Source organism: Alosa sapidissima, chromosome 11 (genome assembly GCF_018492685.1).
Source record: "Alosa sapidissima isolate fAloSap1 chromosome 11, fAloSap1.pri, whole genome shotgun sequence".
Classification (NCBI taxonomy): Eukaryota; Metazoa; Chordata; class Actinopteri; order Clupeiformes; family Clupeidae; genus Alosa; species Alosa sapidissima.
Genome location: NC_055967.1, coordinates 19,227,450 through 19,252,638, shown reverse-complemented (window position 1 = coordinate 19,252,638; position 25,189 = coordinate 19,227,450). Strand labels below are relative to the sequence as shown.

The following is a 25,189-nucleotide window of genomic DNA, read 5'->3' as shown; positions in this document are numbered from 1 at the left end:
AGAGCACACCATGCTCGCTCTCAGATGGAGGCTTTAATGCATGTTCCGGTAGTGGCCCGGCCCATTCGACTCCGACTCGGCCCAGCACTGCACTGCCCTGCGCTGGCCCTCTGTGTTTTTATTTTAGATCCAGAATAATATTTGAGTTTAGAGCAGACCCTGTTTTCGTGTGAAGTGGGCGCCTGGCTCCAGAGCACATTCATGCGTCGCATATCTGTGGTCTGATGCCGGCAATCTTAGACGCACTCCACAATAACCCAATAAAGGGCTGAGAGCACTGGCCCAATCTTTGTCTGGCATCTGCAAGCGAGAAGACTCTTGTGTGTGTGTGTGGTGTGTGTCTGTGTATGTATGTGTGTGCGTGTTATGTTGCTGCAATTTACTTGGTTCAACAACCATCGTGTGTGTGTGTGTGTGTGTGTGTGTGTGTAGTATGTGCGAGTCTTTTGGCTCCAAGCGCAGGGTAAGAATTGTCTTTTCAGCAGAGGGATTGTCAAGGTCGCCTGGGTTAGTAAGTCGATCTCAGCATGACGGTAAAGACCACAAAGCCATGCCGAGTGGCCAGGGGCAGAGGCCCGGATGGGCCACGGGTTTGTCTGATGTCCTGGTTGTTGTTGCTTTATTCTCACCCCCGAAGGCCTTTTCTCTGTGTGTGCAGTTTTTCAAAGAGTAAACAGCAAGTTTTTGTGTCGATTACAAGCCAGATTGTAGGTTGTAGGCTGTGTTTGTTTTGTTTTGTGTGTGTGTGTGTGTGTGTGTGTGTGTGTGTGTGTGTGTATGCTCATTATATGTTTGTGTGAGTGGATATTTGCATGCTCTGGGTTGTTTTTTGGGGGAGTATGATCTGTGTGGGTGTGTGTGTGTGTGTGTATGTCTGTGAGGCGGTCGGGTGGAGCTTGCAGCTCCGAGGCAGTAATGGCCCAGTGTATGATGGATGGAGAAGAGATGGATGAAGAACAGAGGGCACATTTTTCATCCGCCTGCCGAGGCCCCCACCCCACCCCCCCTCTCCCCACCCCCCTCCTAGCAGGTGGGATTAGGAGGAAGAGTTATGCGCCGGCTCTGAAAGTATTAATATATCATTAGTATTGATCTTTTTCATTTGAACATTAGGAGCCCTGTCTGCCTCCGCCAAATATAAGGTCTATTGACGTGCGGTACGAGCTCTTGCTCTGCTGCGTGGCACCATGAGATCGATACAGCAACCCCCCCCACCACCACCACCACCACCACCAGCCCCACCCATTCCATTCTATCCCATGTCTGCTCATAACCCCCCCCCCCAGCACTTACAATCCACAGATGTAGACACACAGACATAAAAACATCTTGCTGAAAGGTTACTTCACCTCGTTTGTTTTCATTTTCTAATGATGATGGGAAGTATGGTATTTGGGAGGTGCAGTTTTGTTTTAGGCCTACTTATACTTTTTAGTTTTCAATAGACAGTGTTTCACACTCAGATGAAGGTAGTCCAGTATTTGGGTACCAAATGGAGATATCACAACAAGCAAATGGCCTCTGCTCTGACACCTTGCATTTATCTCAGTTTTGCTCGAGTTAACTGTCAAATAATGTAATTATTGGAGGTCAATATAATAAACAATTTTAATTAATATTTTTATTACTTTTTTATTATTAAACAATTATTTTATTTTTGTTTCTAATTACTTATCTCTTATGAATTGTAACATCACATGATACATTTTAAACACATTTCTAACCGGTTGTCTTTTAACAAAGGGTAAAATAATCCGTTTGTGAGAACTGATGTGGTGTAAGGAAAGAGACCTCAACGTTAATTAAACTGCTGTACAACAAATAGGAAAACTGGGGAAAACCCAGAGAAATTGCCTTCTATGGCTGTGTGTGTGACTAGCCGAGGATGCCCCTCACGATGGTGAGGGGTGTAATATACAGCGCTTTCTCAGGCCCGGGGTATTTCAGTGGTGTCTGCTGCAGGTCCAGGTTTAGAGGGGGCAATAATAGCTCATCATCAGGTGGATGATGACTGCATGCCATGTCATTTGAGCGATTTGTGACCCTGACTGCCTCTGTCTGTCTGTCCGTCCGTCTGTCTGTCTGTCTCGCACGCTCACTCTCTCACACTTTTACTATGTTGGGGAGAGATTTAGACGTAGACACATAAACATACGTATCTGTGACAGGCAGACCAGTCACCCTTTTATTTTTAAAGCGAGCAATGATGACGACTTCCCCCTGACTAATAACTGTCTGCCAGTCAGGCCAAAAAAAGAATCACTCACTTTTTAGGTCTGCTACTGCCCCCTGCTGGTCTTTTTGTAGAAGACTCAAATCAGCTGTTAGGCTCTTCCACAGGTCCTGCTGGCAGCTGATACTAATACATAATCTCAACAGTGACTGATACAGCCCAGCTAATTCTCTCTCTTTCTCTCTCTCTCTCTTTCTCTCCCTATTTCTTTCTCTCTGTCCACATAGCCTAGGCGACAGCAGGATCCCAGCCCTGGCTCCAACATGGGCAACACTGATGATCACAAGATGCGCTAAGCAGCGATGGATGCAGGGGTGGGGGAGCAGATGATGCAGAGGCCCAGGGAAGCATGGCAACCTCACCCTACACCGTCAATCGCTCAACAGGGGAGACCAAAGTCTACAACGCCAGGGGATTTTTATTTTATTTTGGGAGGGGGAGGGGGTCAAGTTGGTGGGATTTTGGGGGGTGGGGGGAGGGGTGGTTGAGAGGGCTTTTGTTCTTCTGGGAATGGAGTGGGGCGGGGGTCCTTTCACTGATCCCTAGTCCCTCCTTTGGGTTTTGCACTATGTGATACATTCAGTTTTGCCCCACTCGTCTTCTGTATGCATGGACTTCCTACCTGTTTTCCTAATCGTGATCCTCCTCTATGCAAGCTATTTGCTCGTTTTATTTTAGCACTATTGTAATGACATGGCATTTTTTATTATTATTTTATTCTTTGTTTGTGTGAAAGTCAGGATGTTTACTTTTTTGTATCTTTTTCTTTATATATGCAAAAATGTGTCTTCATGCTTTTATATAACATCACTAGTTGCATTGTGCTCTTGAAATAGGTAGGCTATTGTAGGACACACAGACAGAAAGGCGCTTCAGATTTCACAAATGAAGAAGGCCCTTTTTATACCTTTCTTGTCCCACACGACTCCCCCCACTTGTTACTCTCTGTCTGTGTTCTTGACTCTTTCTGCTTATCAGGTTGTAGAGACATGCTTTGAACATTAAAATGCGGCAGGAAGCCCATATTGAGGTCACTGACGCTCTGAGCATGTTCCCAAAAAAAAGACAGGAGAGATTTGTTTTCCTTGTTGTTTTGACTATTGCTATTGTTCTCTTTTCTGGTATTATTCTCTTTGGTTCTAGTACCATGTCAGGGTATTTAATGTATCTGCAGTTATACAACTTTTCTCCCATGTTGGATGGGAAAGCATATTTTAGCTTGGTCCCATGAAAGATATTTATTAACTTCATGTTTCACCCTGTCATTGTTTCTGGGAGGCTTGTCTCAAATGATTTAATCAGTGGTTCTTTGGCTACTTTTTTCTTCTTGTCTTTTATTTTTTCTTGCAAATGGTCAGGAACATAGATTTAAATAAACTCAGTTGTAATGGTTCCCTCACACAACACAATACCTCCCTTTCCCATACAATTAACTGATGGATTGTGGTGTGAGTTTCAGGTCAGTAAAGCAGTACAAATCCTTCATGCTGACATAGTAACTGAAGGTGCTGAAGGCTCAAAACAGATAATAATACAAGTCTTTCCTTTCATTTGTGGGTATATCCTATTTATACATCAAATACATATAATGACATAATAAATAATGATTTAGTCTGATTGAGTGTGATTGATAAGGATCAGCTCAGTCCACAATCATGTCTGTAATATCAATAACTGTAGTCAGCAACACAGTCAGTTTACAACTATACAAACAGTTGGTACGACAATTCTGGAATGGTTACTATTGTGCTTCAGTCATCACAGATCTAAGCCAAATATATGACCCCCCTCATTTTAGAATGTGAAATTGTATTGACTTGTTATATTCATCAGAAAAGGTTCATTCGTGTGAATATTACTCTCCAAAAGCATTTCTTCTAGTTTTTTTTATTTTCTTTTTAAGAAACAAGTGTTATTTTGTGAAGTGTAGGTTGGGCAACACCAAGTTTTGGTGGGCCTTCGCTGGCATTGAGTGAGTACTTTGTTACAGAAAATGGGATTTTCCAGAGGCCAAGTGGGTAGTCAGCATGTTGTTGCTTGAGGTTGGCAGACGGGGAGGTACTAAGAGTTAGAATACTCTTCTAAGACAGACTACAGTAAGTCATTTCTGTTTGAAACAGATAGAGAAGGATGGATTTATGGAGTTATTATTATTACTAAATTATGATTTACATTCAAGAGAAACACTTTTGTGATATTGTGATAGATATGTCTGAAGGTATCACTTATGACAATGAGTTACGTTTCTAGACAACTGGGTATCTTGTGATTTTAGGTTTGTTCACCATACAGTTTAACAGTATTCATAGTGTATTTAATGTAAACATGGAGGGAAGTACATGGACTTGGCAGTACAAAATGTTTGTGCATGTGTGATAAAAAAAAAAATGGCCAAATCACGTCTTCATAGAAAAACCCTACAGAGATCTGTTACCTTATGTTGATTGTGGCCTGACAAGCCTTTTTGTCGGCCTACAATGAGAGAGTAAATGTTCAATAGAATAGAAATTTCCTTTTCAAAATGAGAGTCAGAACAAACTGGCCATAGGTGGACTCAAGTTAAAACATGATACGTCCCCATTGAGGCTCTTACAGGTGATACTTGACAATCAGCGAAGTAGGCTATATACAGAATAACAGGCGCGGCAACCATGCTGTATGTGACAAAACCGATCTCTTCCCTCCCTGTGATCTTTTCCTCTCAAACTTGTCCATGTGTGTCTCACAATGCCCCTGCTGGTACTCATGTGATTTTAAATAATCCCCTCACTTAATGCTGGCATTAAGGCAAGATACACACCAAGGGACTGGACTGCTCACATTTCTTTTTTTTTTTTTAATAAATGGTTTATTTTCTTATTTGTTTTAAGTTATTGATGCACGATTACTTTTTTGTTTCATTTTCAGAGAATGGTATGAAGAAATATGTATTCCGTGTTTATCAGCCTATCTTGTAGGAGATCTTTTAGGAAACGAGTTTGCTTGATGTTTTGATGTTCTGCTGGTTTTATTTTTATTTTATTTTATTTTATTTTATTTTATTTTATTGGACTTCTTTTTCAAAGGGGGAAGACTGGTTTGACTTGTTTCTTAATAAACTTGCAACAAATGTCTGGCAGTGTGTTTAATTCAACCTGTTGTAGTATACTCTGAAGACAAGGGAACCAGAACTACCTTCAGGAGGTAAGAGGGGCAATTGGCAGAGAATAAAGAAAGTATCGGTTCTATCCAGACTAATGGCCTGCTGTTTTAGTACTGACATAACCTAGGACACACTTCATACAGGCACAAGTCACACACACACATAGCCTAGACATTATCAGACCAAGCAAGTGTCAAGTAGCCATAGGCCTACTTAGCTGCATTGGTGAGAAAACTGCAGCATGGTTAGTTGACAAATCAATAATAGACTCAAATGAAATAGCCTACCATTATAGGCCTTTCATTTATTTAACTGCTGGATTTCACTATTGTACGCACTTAAAACATAGGCCTATGTCGATGTGTGGGGTAGGCTAGGTCTTCATTCAGCTGCAGGCTAAATTAGAGACGCCACTTTGATAGACAAAATGGCACAACAGTTTTTTTACTTCGCGAGATGACTGATTGTATGATAAAGACGTGGAAATGTCTCGAAAAGACTCGACAGTCACTGAAACGGAAGCTTGATAGCATGAGAGTATCATAGACTGTATATAAAGGATATGGATGCATGAAACCACTTATGTTTTGAACGTCCACTCACCAACTCACTCAATGCATGGAAACAACACAAGTTTGGGAATCAAGCGTGAGAATTTTGTAGTAGGCTACATTGCATTGAACCAATTTTAAAGTTGAACAGCAGCACTGGGAGTGTGTGCGAACTTCCTACCCAGGTACCCAGCTTGTGTTTACATTTGTCCTACGCGCATGGCTTCCGTATTACTGTCAGGTGACCCAGAAGTGCAACATTTGGTCGCACCGGATGTTGAACTATCAGCTGATCGTGGTGTTTTTGATGGAAGTTGATGCTGGTTGGAAGAGTCTCCCCCTCTCTTTATTATCTCTCGCTTACACGACAAAGGCTTAACGGGCTGAACAACAACTGCAACGTAACTCAACGCAGCCATAACATTCAGAGGAAGTTCACCGTTAACAAGAAACAAAGAGATCTGTGTTCAAGAGGCGCTCAGCTTGCTTTATCAGTCAAGAAGGAAAACAACGTTAACGTTAGCTGTCTGTCGGGTTTTAAGTGACGTTGCTAACGTTGGCTAGCTATGTTGTTTATGCTGTGGTCTGACGGACTGGTCTATTGTTTTTTCCAAGTCTAAGGAAGAAAAAAATATTTATTTACGTTGTGCCTGTACACTAGATGCTTTTGAATACCGAGTAGCTAGCCTGACACCCTAACAATAACGTCAGATAACCTTAAACTAATATTAGCTAACTTACGTGTTAAGAATTCGAGGCTCCGTTAGCAAGGTGGTTGGCTAACTTGTGTTTTATGCAATTGACAGTCGTCAAGAAATTTACCATTTGCGAAACGCTGATCTAAGTATAATCCTTTTTGTTTTCTTTGGGTAGACATATCTGGTACAATTAGGTGGCAATTGTTTGTGGAAGAACAACAACCTGTAACCAGCAGCTTTGTTCTTTATCCAACAGACTTGTCTCTCGCTTATCCTGTTTTGTTAACAGTTTGTCAAATTGACAGTTGTAAATTGTGAGGTGTATTTTATGTAATATTTATAACTATGGTAATTATTTCTGTGTTATTAATGTGCATTATTTAGATAGATAATTTATTGATGGTCGTACTTTATTTCAGGGCTTTAATGTATTACTGAACATTTGAAGATTTTATGAATAGCCTATTTTAAGGGTTATATCTAACTAAATGTGGTTTAAAAGTGTACAAGTAAAATAGATAGCTAACGTTACGTTGGAAAAAGGATAGGGTAGATTTAGGCAGACGAGAGGCTCAGATCTGGCACAGTCAGAATATCTGGTTGAAACCATTTCCAATCCGCCAATGCTGGATCTGGAAGTTGTCCCTGAGCGATCTTTGGGAAATGAACAATGGGAATTCGCATTAGGTAAGCATCGGGCATGCACATTTCAAGTTGAATATGACAGTACGTTTACCTAGAGACACTTTCTATGTACCAAGGAAAGATTTTTATTCATTTTATGGATTTACAAGTTCCTTCATCAACCGTCTTTGCTTGAGTTGGATCACAAATGGCCAACAGTAGTTTATCAGAAGATGCAACACTAACGCCTACCTCTTCTTATCAACCACTCTTTCTATAGGGATGCCATTGGCCCAGGCCATTTCCATTTTACAAAAGCACTGCCGCATCATCAAGAATGTCCAGGTTCTCTATAGTGAACAAGTAAGAGCTGATGGCACATTTGCTAAACACTCATGTCCCTATGACTTATGCTCTAGTGCCCAACAAACCTGTTTTCCCCTCTCTCTCAGACACCACTTAGCCACGACCTCATTCTCAACTTGACTCAGGATGGAATCAAACTGTTGTTTGACGCCTGCAATCAGAGATTGAAGGTATGTGTGAGTGTGAGTGAGCGAGCATTTTTAACTATGGACACTGGATTACCTGTTGAAATGCTGTTTAATTGTTTTGGTATCTTCTGAGTACTTCTTATCATAATCATCCTACTGTATCCCATTTTAGGGACAGTAGACAGGGTTTGAAGATCTACCTAGTCAATCCATATATGGCTCATGTAAGAATCGCTAATTTAAGGCCCATGTGTTTTCTCTCTAGGTTATTGAAGTTTATGACTTGAGCAAGGTGAAACTGAAATACTGGTGAGTGATCTATTTATCTGTCGATTTTACGGAAATTTGTAATGCTTTTCACTGTTTTTTTCACTGTCTTTTACAGTTGAGTGTCTGTGTGTGTGTGTGTGTGTGTGTGTGTATACAGTATGTGTGCGTTTTGTGTAGACCTAAAGTTGTCTCACAGCCCGCTGTTTTTGACTGTGCCTCTCGTTACAGTGGAGTACATTTCAACTCTCAGGCTATAGCACCTACAATCGAGCAGATTGACCAGTCGTTCGGCGCAACACATCCTGGTGGTAAGCAACACAGCATTCACATAATCTCCTCCTCTTTTTCCTCTTCCTCTCCAGACACGACCTCTGCTCATAGATAAACAGGAAGATGACACAGAAAACTAATTTGAGAATTAGCTTTTATTCCACCAACTAGATTACATCTCATTTTACAGGTAGTATATGAATCATAAAAAATAGGTGATCTTAATATGTACCTGATGATCACATGATCTCAAACATGTGATTTATAATTTTGTTTATTTGTGTGTGTGTGTGTGTGCGCGTGTGTAGTTTACAATGCGGCAGAGCAGCTCTTCCACTTAAACTTCCGAGGCCTGTCGTTCTCCTTCCAGCTGGACTCTTGGAACGAGGCTCCCAAGTATGAGGTGAGAGCCCCGCTTGTCCCGCAGGAACACGCTGGTGTTAGCACAGTGCCGTTAGTCATCCCTGCTCGACGTGTGTGTGTGTGCGTGCCTGTGTGTGCCTGTGTGTGTGTGTGTGTATGTGGACACTGCCAGATGAGCTCTGCAGCTGTCCCAGCTCATCTTGACAGGACGGGGCACCACAGTGTGTGGAGAACTCTGCTCAGTGAGTCAGAAAGTAAAAGGGCACCACTCAACTGTAAAGGCTAATGGCCTGTAATCTTGATGAGCTTTTTATTGATGAGCTGAAAGAAGTTCTCTTGTGCCCAACCTGCCAAGCTGATGCAATGCTTTTGTGCACCAGAGGCCTCATGCCAGTGGCTGTGGTTGTGAGTTTGCAGTGCATAACTGTATAAGATCTGCTATCCAGTGTTATGCTCTGTGCTAAATAATACAAAAGAGTAACCCCCCCCCCAAAAAAAAGCCAATTTAGTGAGGCTTGCCGCTTGTGAGGTTTTGTTCCTTCTGTGCTTACACACCAATCTAGTGCCAGCTGTTTTGCCTTGACAGCCTAACTTTGCCCATGGCTTGGCCTCCCTGCAGATTCCCCACGGTGCCACCGTCAAACGGATGTACATTTACACTGGGAACAACCTCCAGGACACCAAGTAAGTGTGTGTGTGGGTGTGTGGGGGGGGATGGGGAGAGAGTAGGGGCCAAGCGAGTGCAAGAAAGGAAGCAAGAGAATATGTGAGCGAGTCAGTGAGGATGAGGATGAGAAGAGAGTGAATGAGTGAGTAAGTAAGTGAAGGGGGTGAGAACAGGCTGTTATCCCAGTGTGACCAGAGAGAGGAGGAGGAGGAGGAGGAGGCAGAACAGCTTTTCCTTACTGAATACAATAGAGTAGATACACCAGAGGCTTTCCCTAAAGGAGCAGGCATCCTTACTGAGCCCCTGCCCTGTAGTAATGAGGAAAGCAAACACTCCTTCCCTTCTGCCTGAGGAGAGAGGAGAGGAAAGAGGACTGTGAATTAGTAGTGAGCTACACAATAGCCACCTGATGCCACAACATGAAGAACAGCCACTGACCTCCTGTATCTCAGATTCCTTAGTCAGTTAAGCAAATAAATGATAAATGCAAAAACTAAACCCAATGTTGTATTTATACATGTATGTGTTTTTTTTTTTTTTTTTTTTTGTCCCATAATTTTTAGTTGTTTGATGGTAGTCCATCATTAACATTTCACAACCTGAAAATTGTCTTATTAAATGAGGAGTTTAAACTGAAATGATAGAGGGTATCCTGTATCGGTGTGCAGCTATACTCATTAGGGGAATAATGAGCAGATGGCAGCGATTGATTTTATATAATGGTGTTTTCAAGTCAGTTGTGTGTGTGTGTGTGTGTGTGTGTCTGGAAATATGCAGTTAGAAAATATCAGAGAGAGCATAATCAGATGAGCCCGAAAGTGATGTTTGTCACTGACAATTATGTGTTTTTTCAGTCCCATTGTCTTTGAAGCACTCAAGTGCTTTTACCTTAGACACAACCAGAGCTCTTGTGCTCTTTACTGACCTCCAGCTACCTTCTCATTAGCACTCTCTCTCTCTTTCTCTCTCTCTCTCTCTCTCTTTCCCTCTCTCTCTCCCTCTCTCTTTATCTCTTTATCTCTTGGTCTCTCTGTTGCAGGGCTCCAGTGATGCCCCTGGCCTGTTTCCTTGGGAATGTGTACGCTGAGTGTGTGGACGTGCTGAGGGATGGGACTGGTCCGCTGGGTCTTAGACTCCGCCTGCTCACTGCAGGTGAGCCTCCACCACCTGAATCCCCACCCTTCCCCACTGCCTCCCCCAAACCCCATGACTGCTTTTGGCCTTAGGGTATAGCATAGCTGATAGCATAGATATGGACCAGCTGAATGTGACAAGGCCTTTTGAAGTGTTTGTGTGTGAGTGCAGTGTTTCTCACGGAATTGAATTCTATTTGTGGTGGTAGGTGACCGGGTGTGTTAACAGTTTTGAACAAATTTGCGCAACGTGGTTATGATGCTAACCGGATTTAATCACTCTTTAGCCAGTTGTCTTCTATGCCAACAACAATCCTTGTAGGATTTTTAATGTTTTCTTTAAACGTGCATGCAGGTTCGTTGAGGGACAGAGAGGCTGCGCAAAAGTGCACATAACTCTACAATGAAAGGATTTCATCCAATTTAAGTAGTACAACATAGATACTCATTGTGTGGTGGTCATTGCTGATATTGTGTAGGGCAGCCACAAATAAGTCAATGAATGGGAAACACTGGAGTGAGAGTGTATGTGTGTATGGTCATTTCTATTATTCTTGCTATCTCATTTCTTAATTTGGCTAAGATAGGTAGCTAGGTTGTGGTGTTGTGACTGCACTTGCTGTCACATGTTTGGTGGTGTGATTCAAAAGCCTTGTACTGATATAACACTTAATTGTACCATCACCAGATATGTAGTCATCTCTGACGTCGCTGCTTATCATTGGAACAAGTCATCCTCTTTGAACAAACTCAAGTTGCCCAACAACATACAAAGCACTGTTAGGCAATTCTGTAGTCAAATTTCTTAAAACAGTGGAAAGTTCTGAGTCATTTCTCAAGTCTAAACATATCCATTAAGTTTGTAGTTGTTTTCATATTCGTTTCTTTATTGAGGATAAAATCTATCTCCAGGATTGGTAACATTTGCTGTGTGCTCTTGTTACATGTAGCCCATGCTAGTTGTGCTGAAGCATGTTCCTGCCTTTGGTTTGACCCAAGTCTTTGGTTTGACCCAAGTCCCTATCTGTGCACAGCATGTTGACCCAGCCTCTGACCTCTGCAGATAAAGTCGCACGCAGGCTCCTGCCCCCTTTGACTCCCTTAAGATCTTTCCTTCTGTCTCAGAGGTAGTTGAAAGGTGATCAGAAACACACAAACAGACTCTGTATGCAGGAATTGGCTGTCGCACACAGCAGGAGTTTCCCCTGTAGCAGAGTTTTAAGTGGTACGACACAGCACACCACAGGAGAAAAAACACAAAAACCATGACTCGGGAGAATGTATGACCATGGAGAGGAGGGCAACCTGTCTCTGTTTGCCTGGCCTTCCTGCCCCCACATTCCCTGTGTGTGTGAGTGTGAGTGTAGCCACCAATGGAGTTCATGCACCAGTCTTCATAGGGTCCCAGTCTCTTTATCTCACTCAAATTGTCTTTTGTTCATGCAAGCCCTTGCCCTCTTTATTTCACTCCAAATGTCTGTTTATTCATGCAAGCCCTTGCCCTCTTAATCTCACTCTCTATCTCTTTTCCTTTCTTTGTCTCCTACTCTCTCTTTCTCGCTCTGTCTGTCTCTTTCTAATCAGATCAGATCAAATCAAATCAAATCAAATTATGTTTTATTAGCATGAATGAAGTCATTTTGTCAGTGTAATTGATTTAAAAAGAAAAAAGAAGGGCAGCAATAGCTTTTACTAGTAAAATAGCTACCTTTTCTGATGTTCCTTATCAAGCATGTTTGTTTATCTCTGCCTTTGTCTCTGTGTAGGCTGTGATCATTAAATCTGTATTTTGTCAGTGTTCTTTTTATCTATCTTTGATGTTATGGTGCTACACATTAATTTCTGTTCAGGGTTCTGTATATCTCCCAGTTTTTTATATCCTCCTTCCATAATTTAGTATAATGCATCTGGTATGTATTTGTCATTTTTTTTCAGTACAGATTTAGTTAAGTGCCTTAGGTTGTTAATGTTATATTTGTTTGCAAGTTGAAATAGGGGGTCGTGCTTATGGGTAAGGGACTTGTTGAGAAGTAGAGGGAACCTCCTCAGCTCTGAGCGTCAGGTTGGAGGAGGTTCTGTGTACACCCAAGGTGTCTTTACAGATTTGTAAGTGGAGTCGTTCTGTTGGGCTCTTCTCCCCCACAGTTTATAGTCAAAAACCATACAGTACCGCTGCCATAGAGAGCAATTGCTTTGATGATTGAATCAATTGTATTAAGCCAGAATTTAGTTAGTGGGTTATATTTGTTTTGTTTTTTTCTATCCAGAAATATTTTCTTTGTGCCTTGTCACAGGTTTTTTGACGCTTGATTAAATCTACCTCATGATGTTATTGTCCTAAATACTTCTTCTTTCAAAATCATTATTTTCTAGATGCTCTAGTCATTTCTTTTAAAATCATTATCTTTGTTTTGTTGGTATTTGTAGTACCCAGTTTATACTATCGAACTAAACTATCGAAACATTTGAAGGCCCTGTTTTACTGTTTTGATGGTGATGGTAGTACTAGATCATCTGCAAAGAGAAGACATAAAATATCTGTGCTGTCTCTCTGCTTCTCTTCCTCTCTGTCATTTCTCTCTTGCAGAGAAATGTTCTCTGTCATTCTTGCTTAGTATGCAGCATTCTCTCTCTCTCTCTCTCTGCCTCTCTCTCTCTCTGCCTCTCTCTCTCTCTCTGAGACTCAGCCCCTCTGTAATAACGGGTTTCCTCTGATGGGAGGGGGGTAGGTTACCTTGCATGCGATGCCTCCATCAGACAGCACACAGGAAGTGGGGTGCTGTGTGTTTTTTTCTCCCCACGGCGGGTTTAAAACCCTCAGCTGTACAGTATGCCTCGAGTCTAAACCGCCCAGTTTCAGAATTGTGTCAACTATTATTGTGTAGAGAAGACCCTTACAAGAATAGGGGCATTTTGAAGAAACTCTTTTTTTCAATTTGTCCCTGAAAAACCTGTCCATGGTCATACCATTTGTGCACTCAATGAAGCAATGTTCAACCCTGAAGTTCATCTCAAAAGTGCAATTTGGTAGCTTTAGAGCCATTTCATTCCTGAAGGTTTACCCACTTATTGCATGAGTTACATTTTACTTAGTTATCTTACATTTCAGACAGTACATTTTAGACATGCATTTTTATTGGGATATGTTCTTTTGACTATCATAACTGGTTGCTGACAGAGCAAAGTGCAGCTAAATTGAAGCAGTCGAGTTACAGGAAGACCGCTTAACAATGCTGTCAGATCATGGTGCCACCCCATAAAAACAAATGAGCACAGGTCCATTTACAAAAGAAATAGAGAGACCAATAAAGGTTTAGCTAAGCACTCCTAAATGCAATATAATGGCGTGACCTTAGAGACAGAAGCAGATTGATGTAAGAAAACATATTGCATTCTGAATCCCATATGCCACCAGTCTCAACAGCTCACTGCAGAGATTAGGCTTTTAACAGCGAAATGGTTTTAGTCTGGAGTTGTCCAGTGAGGGTTTAACATATTAAAGATAAACTGCGTTAGGAACACAGTTCAAAAGTTCAGCCTGCTAAACTAAGTAAACTAACTGCTGCCTAATCTGAGTTCAAATGGGCTCACTGTGATAAGTGAGGAGGCAAACAGGGCTTTGTGCAGCAGTCCTGCGGGTTCAGCCGGAGGACAAGTCCACACTGGGGACACGGGCGGCTGGACAACGGAATGGGGGGCAGAAACCACCAGGCACCAGTTCAGACTGACGGAGTGTTTCCTGCCCTTACTGACATGCCGTTTAATTAACTGAATTTCTGAGTGTGTGTTACTCATTTTGTGGTTGTCAGAGGCTGTGTTTGTGAGTGAAAAATGTTTCATGCCTTCGTGCCGACCCAAGGGTAGGGTTTCTGAGTGGTGTGTGTGTGTTGCACAGGGCTTCAGCTTCCTCATTGTGTGTGTGCGTGTGTGTGTGTGCGTGTGTGTGTGTGCGTGCGTGTGTGTGTGTATGTGTGTAGGCTGTGGTCCTGGGGTGATGGCGGACGCTAAGGTGCGAGCTCTGGAGAGAAACATCTACTTTGGCGACTCGTGTCAGGACGTGCTGAGCGCTCTGGGTTCTCCACACAAAGTCTTCTACAAGTCGGAGGACAAGGTAGGCTCATATTCGACAATGCACTTAGTATGAGTTCACATTCATTGGATAGCCAATTTTATTAAAAGCGAAATATGTTGGATCAATTGGATCTAGTTGATGCCTAAGCAGCAGCAGGTTGCTGCATAATGAGTGCCCTGTTAACATTGTTGTCCAAAGTTTAACAACCCACTGTAAAAGACCATATGATTTAAAACCATACAGGGCACAGTACAGGCACAGGTGTTGGAAGGAAATGAAAAAGACGTGAGATTTCCTTTTCAGAACTTTTTTTGTTTTCCCACCACAAACCCCCCCCCCCCCCCCCCCCCCATTAACAATCCTCATGTTCTCTCCACCTCCATGAGTAGGAGTGTGTGTGTGCCTCATTTTCATTTGTCTTGTTCTGTCTTATCTGCAGATGAAGATCCACTCGCCCTCCCCACACAAGCAGGTGCCGTCCAAATGCAATGACTACTTCTTCAACTACTTTACCTTGGGAGTGGTACGTGTACAGTTTGTCACTCTACTCCTCTGTATGTGAGGGAATGACATGGGTTCATACATACATGGATACATACATATTACATTTGATGGGCTGCAGCATCAGTCGTCACTGTCCTGTATAATGTCTGTTGTGTGTCCCTTGTAGGACATACTGTTTGATTCTACGACACACCTGGTGAAGAAGTTTGTCCTGCATACCAACTTTCCTGGCCATTATAACTTTAACATGTAAGTATCTGCTCCACTTCCTCAGTATGTAATTCCTTACATCCCAACAACGTCCTTGTCCTCTCCCAGAGAACTAAACCTCTAACTTTTTCCTTTTTTCCCCCCTCCCTTCATATCATTGTCTTCTTTGATCTCCAGATATCATCGGTGTGATTTCAAGATTCCACTGTTTATTAAAAAAGGTAAGAATCCAAAGGTCCTCCCTCTGTGGCATGAAGACATCAGTGTCTGTTGTTGGACCTTCATGGCTGTGTTTGCAGCACTCACACCAGTGCCTGGAGTCATTTACATAAACAAACTTACACACATGCAAGAGCTTTTGATAGTATCCTGTTTGTCTCTGTACGGATGGTCTGTTTATCCCTCTCTTCACGGCTGTGTTTGCATAAATATGCACACACACATACTCGGAAGAGATTTTGATAGTAATATTATTGTGTTTCTTTCTGTACTGATGACCTGTTTCTTCCTGCTTCTCTCTCTCTCTCTCTCTCTCTCTCTCTCTCTCTCTCTCTCTCTCTCTCTCTCTCTCTCTCTCTCTCTCTCTCTCTCTCTCTGTTTTCAGACGGTGCAGAGGCTTCAGGGGAGGACTGCATCCTTACCAGCTACAGTAAGGTACGTCACAGACTCCAGAAGAAACCGACTCGGAACAGCACACATACAGCATGCAGCCCTCTCCATATACAGTAGCCTCTTACCCAAACTCAAGTGCCTGCACTGCTGTGCCCAAAATCAATACCCAAAAACCTATACCTGCTGCCTCACAACCAAAAGCTAAAGGCCGCAGACCGCAGTTCCATACCCTAAGCTTCATAGCTTAGAGTCCCTGTATGCAAAACACAATGATTGCATTGTAGGATCTAAAACTTTAAACACATACCCCTAACAGGTGTTAATAACTGTTACCAAAGCTGTGCCTGTAGTTAAAGCCCATTGTTTTTAAATGCATGCCCAAGCGTGCACTGAATCTGTGCTCCACACTTAAGCCTCACTGCCTTGTCCTGCAGTGGGATCAGATCCAGGAGCTGCTGGGACACCCCATGGAGAAACCGGTCGTGCTACACAGGCAAGGACACCTTTGTGTGTGTGTTTGTGTGTGTGTGTGTGTGTGTGTGGTGTGTGAAGAAAGAGAGATGTATGTGTGTATGTTTTGGGCATGACTGTGAACCTCTGGTGGTTTTCGATGTTCAGTGAGACTTAAGAGAATTAGCTATGGTGTGGTGTTTAACGCCAGGATTAAAAATAGCTCTGATGTGATGCAACCCCGGGACAGCACTAAAGTAAATAAGACTGGTGAATACACCCACAGTGTCGTCTGTGTCACTCACGACTGACATGTCTGCCTGTAACCTTGTGTACTTCAGGTCATCGTCAGCAAATAACACCAATCCTTTTGGATCCACCTTCTGTTTTGGACTGCAGAGAATGATTTTTGAGGTGAGTGGACTAGTTGCACAACCACTTTAATTTAGGGCTAAGTAAAAAAAGAAAATATTTACACAATTAAAGAAATTAAATGAGCTATTGTTCTCTGTAAGGCTCAGGCTACATTTAAAGGGACACCAGGCAACGTTTTAGTGTTAATTAATCATCTTCGTAAGTCGGTATATGGTTAAATGACTCATTACGGGGCGAATGAAGGCTCTCTCGCCCGCCCCTACTGCCTGTAGGAAGAATATCCCACTTGCAAGTTCGGTGTATCCTACCCGCCGACCAAAGCAGGATCAGTTTACAGCACAGAGGCAGGCTAACGAAACGCTAGAGATTGTTGCAAACGTGTGTATAATGGCAGAGCCGGCGAAGAAACAGCGAAAACCCTTGACGGAAGACACAAAGAAAAGGAAAAGAGCCTCAGACCGAGCGAGGGGGAGTTTCGTAGAGAAAAAGCATGAGGCTTGCCTGGTGTCCCTTTAAACAATTAAAGAAAGTAAATGAGCTATTGTTCTCTGAAAGGTTCAGAGCTTTATCCACCTGCCACCTCCTGATCATGGCTGCTTTTCTCTTGTGTCCATGGTAACCAGGTGATGCAGAACAACCACATAGCGTCGGTGACGCTGTACGGAGCACCTCGGGCCAGCAGCCACACCCGAGCAGAGGCCTCTGCCCACTAAAACCTCCTCCTCCTCCTCCTCGTCCTCCTTTTGCCTCACCAAGTCATCCTCCGACCCCCGTACAGTGCAGCGTGCCTTCATCACCTGACCCCACCTATTTCCCCTGAGGCATGTGGGGAACTCTCTCGGAATCCTCTGCTTGTCTCAGAAAGTCCTGATGTCCAACCCACCCACCCTCCTTATCTCTGTATGCCCCCACCCCCAATCTAGCACCCCAAATAGCCCCAACTCTCCACACCTTTAGCCTGAGCTCCAGACCCTATGCCTGTGTACCCTGCCCTCCACTCCCAAGGCTTACAGCTTATAGATGCGTCCTTCCACTGCCTCCACCCCCATCACCCCTACCTCTAGCTGGAGTATATGTGTGGCAAACTACCATCTGGGGGCACCCATAGTCAAGGCAAAGTGTTTGAATGGCTAACAGCAGACACACACACACACACACACACACACACACACACACACACACACACACACACTACAAATGGGCAGACATGCGTCCATTACACACTGTACAAATGGGCAGACATGCGTCCATTTTGACTAACATATACATATGTGCAGTTCAAGCATACATACATACATACATCAGTCTCTGCTTATATTGCTTACACACACACACACAAATAATAAGCTATGAGGCTAAAATATCAGTATGAGCCCTTTCCAACGACCCACAAGCATTTCAACACCGTCTCCTCATCTGCTCCCGCGGTCTACTTTTGGCAGACCTGCAGGAGGAATCCTCGTGGTTGGGAAGCCGCACTGAGAGAGCGGCAGACGTTGGACTGGGACATGCGCAGATTCCCCTGGGTGACATTCTTCCTGCAAAGCTGTATAAAACAAAAAAAACAGAAGAGTACAAGCACAAATGAGCTGCACCCTGTTTCAGTGTTGTTGGGCACCTGGGACATGAGCATCCTCTTTCACACACATCCACACACACACGCACACACGCACACACACGCACACGCAAGCTATGATCAAGTCAACAGCACAGGTCATCTCCAAGTTGCAGGGCAGTAAGAGCACTAACTTAACCTAAAGGTCTTGAGTTGGCATTTATCTATTTCTTCACAAAGGAAAGCTGACTTTGTTATTTTTAACATTTGCACTAAAAAACAAACACACATAGACACACACATACATACATACATACATACATACATATCTTAATTACTTGATAATTGTCTCTTTCCCACTGAGGAGCATGTTTTTAATTTAGATATGAAGAAAGGCGAGGAGGGGGAGGAGGGGAGCAGGAAGAGCACAAGAGGATTGTTTTTCTTTTCCCTCATCATGAGCTACTTCCTGGGGCTCCACTCTGCTGAGGAGCTGAGACCCTCCCCAAGAGGCCCAGGTCCACACCGGCTCTGGGCCAGAATTAGGCCAAGTCTGCTCCAGCACACTCAGCTAGCATTTTCTGCCCCTTTTCCATCTGCCCCTGGGTCCTCTCAGTCCCTTTTTTGCCCTGTCATTCACAACGCTCCCCCGTCATGTCTCCATCCGCATTTCTAACATGCATCACTCTCTTTTCTCCCTCTCTCTTTTTTTTTGTTTAAGCTGTAGGCCTCACTTTAGACTGCTATTAAGTAATGTTAAGCCATTTTTCTTTCTATTTCTGTTGTTTAATTGCCAAAATGTTAGCCAAAGATGTTCAAACAGTTCACTTTATTATCGAAAGAAAGAAATAAAATATGATTTGAGCTTGACCTTTTGACACCTCCACCCCCCCTCCCCAAAAAAATTTAACATTCCCTGTTCCCCAGACTTCTTTCCCCGAGCCCATTTTAATACATTCTTACTCTCTTAACCGTGCATAAGTATTTTTGAAATAGATATGTATATGATTCTTTTATGACTGCTTACCGCTCTTTTTGTCATTCGGAACTTTAATATCCTCATATGTATCATTTTTACTAAGAAACAGCTGTCTGTTTGATCTGTAGCAGGTAGTTTGGAGCAGAATGCGTTGCCCTCTGCTGGCGTTTCAGTGTAATGTACAGACTTGTATATAGAATGCTTGTATTTCCTTTACGTGGGGCTCATCTGTTTCTATGGTGACTGTACTTGTTTGGGGCAGAGCCTTATTGGGGGAAGGTGGGTGGACACTAGAATTCTCTCAAAGCAGTAAAGAGCTCACTTTTAAGCTCTTTTTTTTTCTCCGCTCAGAAAAAAACAGACAGAGAGCACCCATGCTCTCTTGTCCTCTATCCCAAGCTCGTGTCTGACCACTAGTTGGAGAGTTTGAAAGACAACAAAATAAACGATAGAAACAGTGAGCTATTCATGTAAGTGGAGTGTCTGGCGGTGAGGACTCCCCTGTAAAACCCTGTGGAGACCGTGTACAGACTGTGTCATCACTTGGCCTCTCTTAGTGGGTGTGCCTGTGAGTGTGTGCCTACAGGGTTTTGTGTACACAGACCCAGGCATGATGAGCTCCTCCTGTTGTCTGTGTGGTTTCGTGCACATAAACTGGTCTGCTTGTTTACGTGGCTCGTGTTCACGGTGCTCCCAAGAGTGATTTTACTTCGTGGCACACTATGACATCACTTCCTCCACTAGTGTCTCCAGACTGCCCTGTGTCCTCCCCCCCACCACTTGATCACTCCATCTTTTCAAACATGCTGCCGGGCCTTTGGCTTTTATGAATAGTTTACATGCCTCCTGTTACGTTTCACTTATGAAAAGCTTAAGCGCTCTTTCTTTTTCTTTCTTTCTTTCTTTCTCTGTCATTTCATTGTAGCCCCTTGCTTTGGTTTACTTAAAAGATGAACAGTTGAAATAAGAAGAAGAAACAGAAAGATACTAGCGTGCCCACTGTAAACTGTGCCTCATCTCCCTCGAAGCCTCTCTGTAAAAAGATCAGATGAAATGTTTTCAACTGCATTGTGTTTGACTGAGCATGTAAAGCTAATGTGATTGACTCTGTTACCCCATCATAGTCCTCTTGCTCCAAAAAAGGAAGAAAATACTTTAAAAAGAGAAAGAAAGAAAAACCATCAACTTCACTTTAGGAGTAAGGACAAGACCGTGGGATTTTTGGCAGAACTCTGGTTCAGGAATTGTGTTATCTGATTTCTACATTAGCTAGCCTAATTCAATTACTTTGTTGGCTGTAAGTGTCTTTGGTGCTGGGCACTTGAAAAAAATCCTATGTGGTGTTATGGACATGGAATCTTTGCCTTTTGCTAACAAGTCTAGCCCCCCCATCACCTTGTAAATGACCTGAGGTTCATAACTGGTGTTGTGTTGTGTTGTATCATCTGAATATAACAAGACATTTCCCAAAGACCGGTGTCAGCTCAGCAGCATTTTCTAACTGTACGTCAAAGGTAAACTGTCTTGTCTGATCAAAAAAAACAAAAAGTGTGACCACTGTTGTGGAGATGTTTTCGAGAAGGAATGTTACTGTTCTGTGTGCTTGGTCATGTAATGGGCAGAGAGTGCGCCCATGTCTCAGGTGGATTTTTCTGTTTTCATAATAACACCAGGAGCAAAGCAAATGCTTCACTCTCATCCAATGGGGTTTGGGCTGTGTGTCATTTCCTGTCATTCATCCTCTATGTATGTTTTTTGCATTGGAATGAATGAATGAATGAATGATTGTAATTAGTTACGGACAACTTCAGGTCAGTGTAATGCCGCATATTAATGCTATGTATTGTAATGCCCTCCGTATATATATTGTATGTCCCCATCCCCAAACACCCCCCCCCCCCCCCCAAATCCCTTAAAATTAATTATTTTTCTGCGTAAGTTCTACGTTCTAAGTACGTTACCCATTTCTGGAAATGGGATTATACTTAATTAAAAATTGTGAACATTTATTGGAATGTGGTGTTTTATATTTCATATCAATATTTCTACCCTTGTAGATAGCCTGTAGGACACATATGTGGAAGATCAACATTATCAGGCATGATTGAAAAAAAGCAATAAGAATGGCTGTGATGACTCAAAATGGCCTGCTGAAAAAAGCAGGCCTGCTTTTGGCTTCTGAAATGATGCAGGAATGCTCCGATTGGTGGGATTGGCCTTGTGCATTGAGGCTGATCAACCCCACAACTTTTGCAATTCTATACACTGCAATTTGTTTTGCATTTTGGGTCATTTGAAAAAAAAGTCCTGTTACGGTGTGTTGCACCGTATAAATTGGATGTAATAAACGTTAAGAAAGAAGAGCCCATTGTATGTTTTCTTTCATGTTCTTTTCAAAAGAACAAGTTGTACATGCATGTGACTCTCCAGGAACCTTTTCAGTGTTTTCAATTCTGAATTTAACATTTCTATTGTCAATAGAATTTACATACAGCAGACTATTCAGAGGTAATACTGATACATTTTCAAAGGTCATCATTCTAACAGCAGGTTTCATGCATCTGGAATGTTGGGCACTTTTGAGGTTCTTTACATTCTGTCATTAGGTCACTGCATCTGATCCACAAGTCTGCCAGGGACAACATGGCGCTCATAGCTGTATGACTTGACATAACAAACTTCATCTGATAGCACAAAGATTGCAAAGAAAACAGTCATTATTTTAAGGCAAAAGTACCTTCAAGTGTTTCCAAGTCTGAATTTGTGTAAACAAAGTAAACTAGGTTCACAGGGTTTTTGTGAATCCCAACACTCATATCATGGAGTCTTTAAAGCTCTTTCAGTGCCTTACACTCCAGGTGTCCATTCCTCTGAAAAGTTAAAAACATTTCCAGACTCTCTTGAGGAAATCCCTGTCGCCATCTGATGCTGAAAATGGGCAGAGCAAACCTTCAAACCCTTGATTTTACTCAAGGGCACGAGTTCACAAAAATGTTGAATTCAATGAGCCTTGCCCCCAACACCTCACAAGAACGTATGTGCAAAAGCCAGCACATGACAGACATACATACATGCGTACATGATGAACAAAAGATTGAATATATTGGAGTGAAACCAATATAATGATCCATATTAGGCATTAAACCACTTTTATCATATAGACACATTCACAGTATAGTCACAAACTCAGTGTTCACAAGCGGATAAGATGATCTGCACGCCAGATACCATTTTTTTTATTATTATTATGTGATGTTTTGAGCCTGCGGCTCTTCCTCAGACTTCTGGTGTGCTGATCCTCTCTTATCCTCTTATGAAATTCTCATATTGGACCATCCAACTTGGGCCTGGGATGTGCGTGGCCCACGTTTCTACAAACTCAATGTTTCACAAATACTTTTTGTCCATAGTCCTCCTCCCCTGGGTCATCTGGGCCCTTAGCCGTGCTGGGGATCTTATCTCTCCACTTGAAGGGCCACGAGGTGGATGTGCGGCTGGTGTGACAGGAGAGGTGGGGGTCGTGGAGCAGGTTGTACATGAGCCAGATTTGCGGCACCGTCAGGCTGTGCACCACCATCAGCTCGCGGTAGAAGCAGGGATCGAACACCTGCAGGTGGGGCGCGGCCGAGGAGCGCACGATGCCGAACGTGCGGAAGCCCTCGTGTCGTGTGGGCTGCAGGCCAATCCGCTGCAGGCACATGCCCAGGAAGACGTCGTCGATGGGGAAGACCTCCACATCCTGGCACGCGCGGTTCAGCCGGAGCGCCGTGTGGCCCGACATGACGAAGCCCCCGCCGCCGGCGTACGACGGGTACACGCCCTGGCCGTACACAAACTCAGGCACGTAGTACTTGCTGCTGCGCCGGCGTATAGGTCGTGCGCGGACGATAATGTCGCCCACGAAGAGGTCCTTGTGGGCGTCTAGGCCGCCCAGCATCTCCAGGATGTTCTCCACGTTCACGTAGACGTCGGCGTCACCCTTGAAGATGAACTTGACCCCAGCGCAGCTTTGGTTCACCCACTGCAGGAAGTGGGTCTCCTTGAGGGTGAGGTTGAAGAACGTGTCCTCAAAGTCCCAGAGGAGGATGTCCCTGAAGGTGTCGCTCTCGTACGCCAGGAGCCTGTCCCACAGCGGAAGCGAGGAGCGATTCCTGGGCACTCCCAGCAGGAAGACCGTCTTGATGTTGACCCCGTCCTGGAGGACGCCCTCTCGGCCCCAGGTGCGACGCACCACCTGCCTCTTGTCAAAGTCCGCCGCCACCGATTTCACAGCTACGAGTAGATAAGGAGCTCCGTCTGGGCCTCTGCATTTGTCTGGCTGATCAATAGTCATCCTGAAATCCCGGTTGTCCTTCTTGCGGAGGTAATCCTCGAAGTCGAAGGGGGCAAGGGTCGGCCCCACCGCAGTCTTGGGCACAGTTGGCACAGGTTTTCTCAACCCACCTTTGGGCTGGGATTTTTTTTTGGTTTTGGGCTGAAGCTTATTTTTGGACTGAGCCTTGGCTTTCGGCACCATCTTCATGGACACGGAGCTGGCCTGCGGCTCTGGCTTGCACCGTGGTAAGTCTGGAGGTTTGGTCAGGGCCAGCCCTGTGCCTTGGTGATCCAACGGAGCCCCCAGAAGAGAGCGCGAGCTTGGTGTGCCCTGCTCCAACTGCCAGCTCTCCCATAAGGGTGTGAGACTGTGGTGGGCATACAACAAGAGACAGAACAGTGCCAACATCACGAGGGTACAAACCACGTCTCCCTTTAGGTGAATCCTTCTCATCGTGGCCCGCGTACAAACTCCCTCGCTAGTGGAAAAAAGCCCCCTTTCTTCAAGCATGAATTACTTTCCTATATGGGGCTTCTCTTTGGCCTCCACTAAGTGAAGTCAGGCTGCGTCGGTGAGTGTGCTGCATGCTGGTTCTCCATTAGCTGAAGTCTGGAATGGCTCCTAACTGGTCCCTTCTGGGACGATTTGTATTCACTGCACTGCTGCAACTCCAGGGGTCTTGAGAGTAACCATCCCCAAGTCCAGCCATCTAAAGTCTCTTCTTTTTTGGTTCATTCATCAGGCTCTTTGATATCATAGTCACTTATTCCATGAAGCTCTGCATTACATACATCCTGTGAATGGAAATACACCATGGCATATTTAGAATCCACTATTTACCAAGCATAAGCATAAGGCTGCTATATGTGACGTCGCAGAAATATACAGGCGTGTGTGGTACAATAGCTATGGAACAGAACTCAGTCAGTCACAGTGTTATGTGATGTGCGCATGCAAAACAGCAGGCTTAATGTAAGCGCATACCTTAGCAGTAAACCGACATAATTAGGTTTAATATTATTCTAATATTATTTGTCCCTCTTTCCGATATTGTTTAAAATTTCGTCAACGCTACTGCTCGGAGGCGACACACCTCCTTCCAGATATCCAGCTGCTTCAGCTACTCGCATGCGCTGTATGTGTCCCTTTACAAAAACTGCATTGGCCTTACATTTTTAGAGTAGGCCTACATTATGTCTATATCAGAATCATTTGCCAAATCGGACATGCGTGCATCCCATGTCTGGTAAAGAAAGACTAATTAAGGGGGCGTGACTGATGTTATGTAAGAGTACGTAAGATTTCTTAAACTTGAAAAAAGTAATGCATGCAGGAGAACACAGTGTTCCCATCTTTTTCAGGTTTTATCTGAAATAGGCTACTGATGGAACGGGCACAATACAACCCTAAAATAGAATGTAACTGTGTGTCTACAAAACAAGGAATTCAGGCACAAGTTGTTAAAATATGCAGATGCATTTAGCCAGCGTTTACTTTCCAAAAATGTGCAGTCTCCTTTACAAAACCAGGGACGTTTTTGCATACACGTATGTGTCTGAATTGCCGAGTAAAACAGCCCAAGAAACCACCTCATGAAGTGACTTCCATCAGTTACCTATGTACAGTTATGTCAAACTAGCATTTTTCCATCAAGACGTGTTCTGATGAGCAA

The 25,189-nt window shown here is 43.6% G+C and overlaps 3 protein-coding genes across 9 annotated transcripts in view; 2 read left to right on the top strand and 1 right to left on the bottom strand.

The window, feature by feature from the left end:
- The window catches only part of cbfb (core-binding factor subunit beta), a 37,457-nt gene extending 34,796 nt beyond the window's left edge, over positions 1 to 2,661 (top strand). For 2 of the 3 annotated variants that reach the window (XM_042109943.1, XM_042109941.1), the window contains one exon: positions 2,461 to 2,661. In XM_042109943.1, the coding sequence (XP_041965877.1) occupies positions 2,461 to 2,529 (69 nt within the window). In that variant the 3' untranslated portion in view covers positions 2,530 to 2,661. The remainder of the gene's footprint in view (positions 1 to 2,460) is intronic. The other variant, XM_042109942.1, reaches the window with a different exon arrangement.
- A 3,544-nt stretch (positions 2,662 to 6,205) lies between these two features.
- phaf1 (phagosome assembly factor 1) lies at positions 6,206 to 21,565 on the top strand. 3 transcript variants are annotated; one of them, XM_042109931.1, is made up of 16 exons: positions 6,206 to 7,311; positions 7,529 to 7,611; positions 7,701 to 7,784; positions 8,008 to 8,051; positions 8,241 to 8,320; positions 8,591 to 8,685; positions 9,232 to 9,329; positions 10,352 to 10,464; positions 14,423 to 14,556; positions 14,957 to 15,040; positions 15,188 to 15,270; positions 15,409 to 15,452; positions 15,836 to 15,885; positions 16,287 to 16,336; positions 16,635 to 16,707; positions 17,292 to 21,565. In XM_042109931.1, the coding sequence occupies exons 1-16, from the start codon at positions 7,248 to 7,250 to the stop codon at positions 17,379 to 17,381; spliced, it is 1,269 nt and encodes a 422-aa protein (XP_041965865.1). In that variant the 5' UTR covers positions 6,206 to 7,247; the 3' UTR covers positions 17,382 to 21,565. The 3 variants fall into 3 exon arrangements, with proteins under 3 accessions (XP_041965865.1, XP_041965864.1, XP_041965866.1); XM_042109930.1 differs by having other exon boundaries at positions 16,278 to 16,336; XM_042109932.1 differs by having other exon boundaries at positions 6,207 to 7,311; positions 9,265 to 9,329; positions 16,278 to 16,336.
- The window catches only part of b3gnt9 (UDP-GlcNAc:betaGal beta-1,3-N-acetylglucosaminyltransferase 9), a 17,560-nt gene continuing 2,012 nt past the window's right edge, over positions 9,642 to 25,189 (bottom strand). Inside the window, exons 2-3 of one of the 3 annotated variants that reach the window (XR_006035046.1) lie at positions 21,691 to 24,311; positions 9,642 to 9,652 (exon numbers count right to left, since the gene is read on the bottom strand). Coding sequence is in view for 2 of the 3 variants with exons in the window: in XM_042109929.1 (XP_041965863.1) it covers positions 22,582 to 24,027 (1,446 nt within the window). In the remaining variant the exon portion in view is untranslated. Of the gene's footprint in view, positions 9,653 to 21,581; positions 24,312 to 25,189 lie in introns of those variants that run through there. The other 2 variants (XM_042109929.1, XM_042109928.1) reach the window with 2 other exon arrangements.

Bases quoted from the DNA above. Each gene is read 5' to 3' on its own strand.
- phaf1 (XM_042109930.1), top strand. From the start codon at position 7,248: ATGCTGGATCTGGAAGTTGTCCCTGAGCGATCTTTGGGAAATGAACAA. The intron at 7,612-7,700 runs GTAAGAGCTGAT...CCTCTCTCTCAG, and splicing joins AGGTTCTCTATAGTGAACAA to ACACCACTTAGCCACGACCT. The intron at 15,041-15,187 runs GTACGTGTACAG...TGTCCCTTGTAG, and splicing joins ACTACTTTACCTTGGGAGTG to GACATACTGTTTGATTCTAC.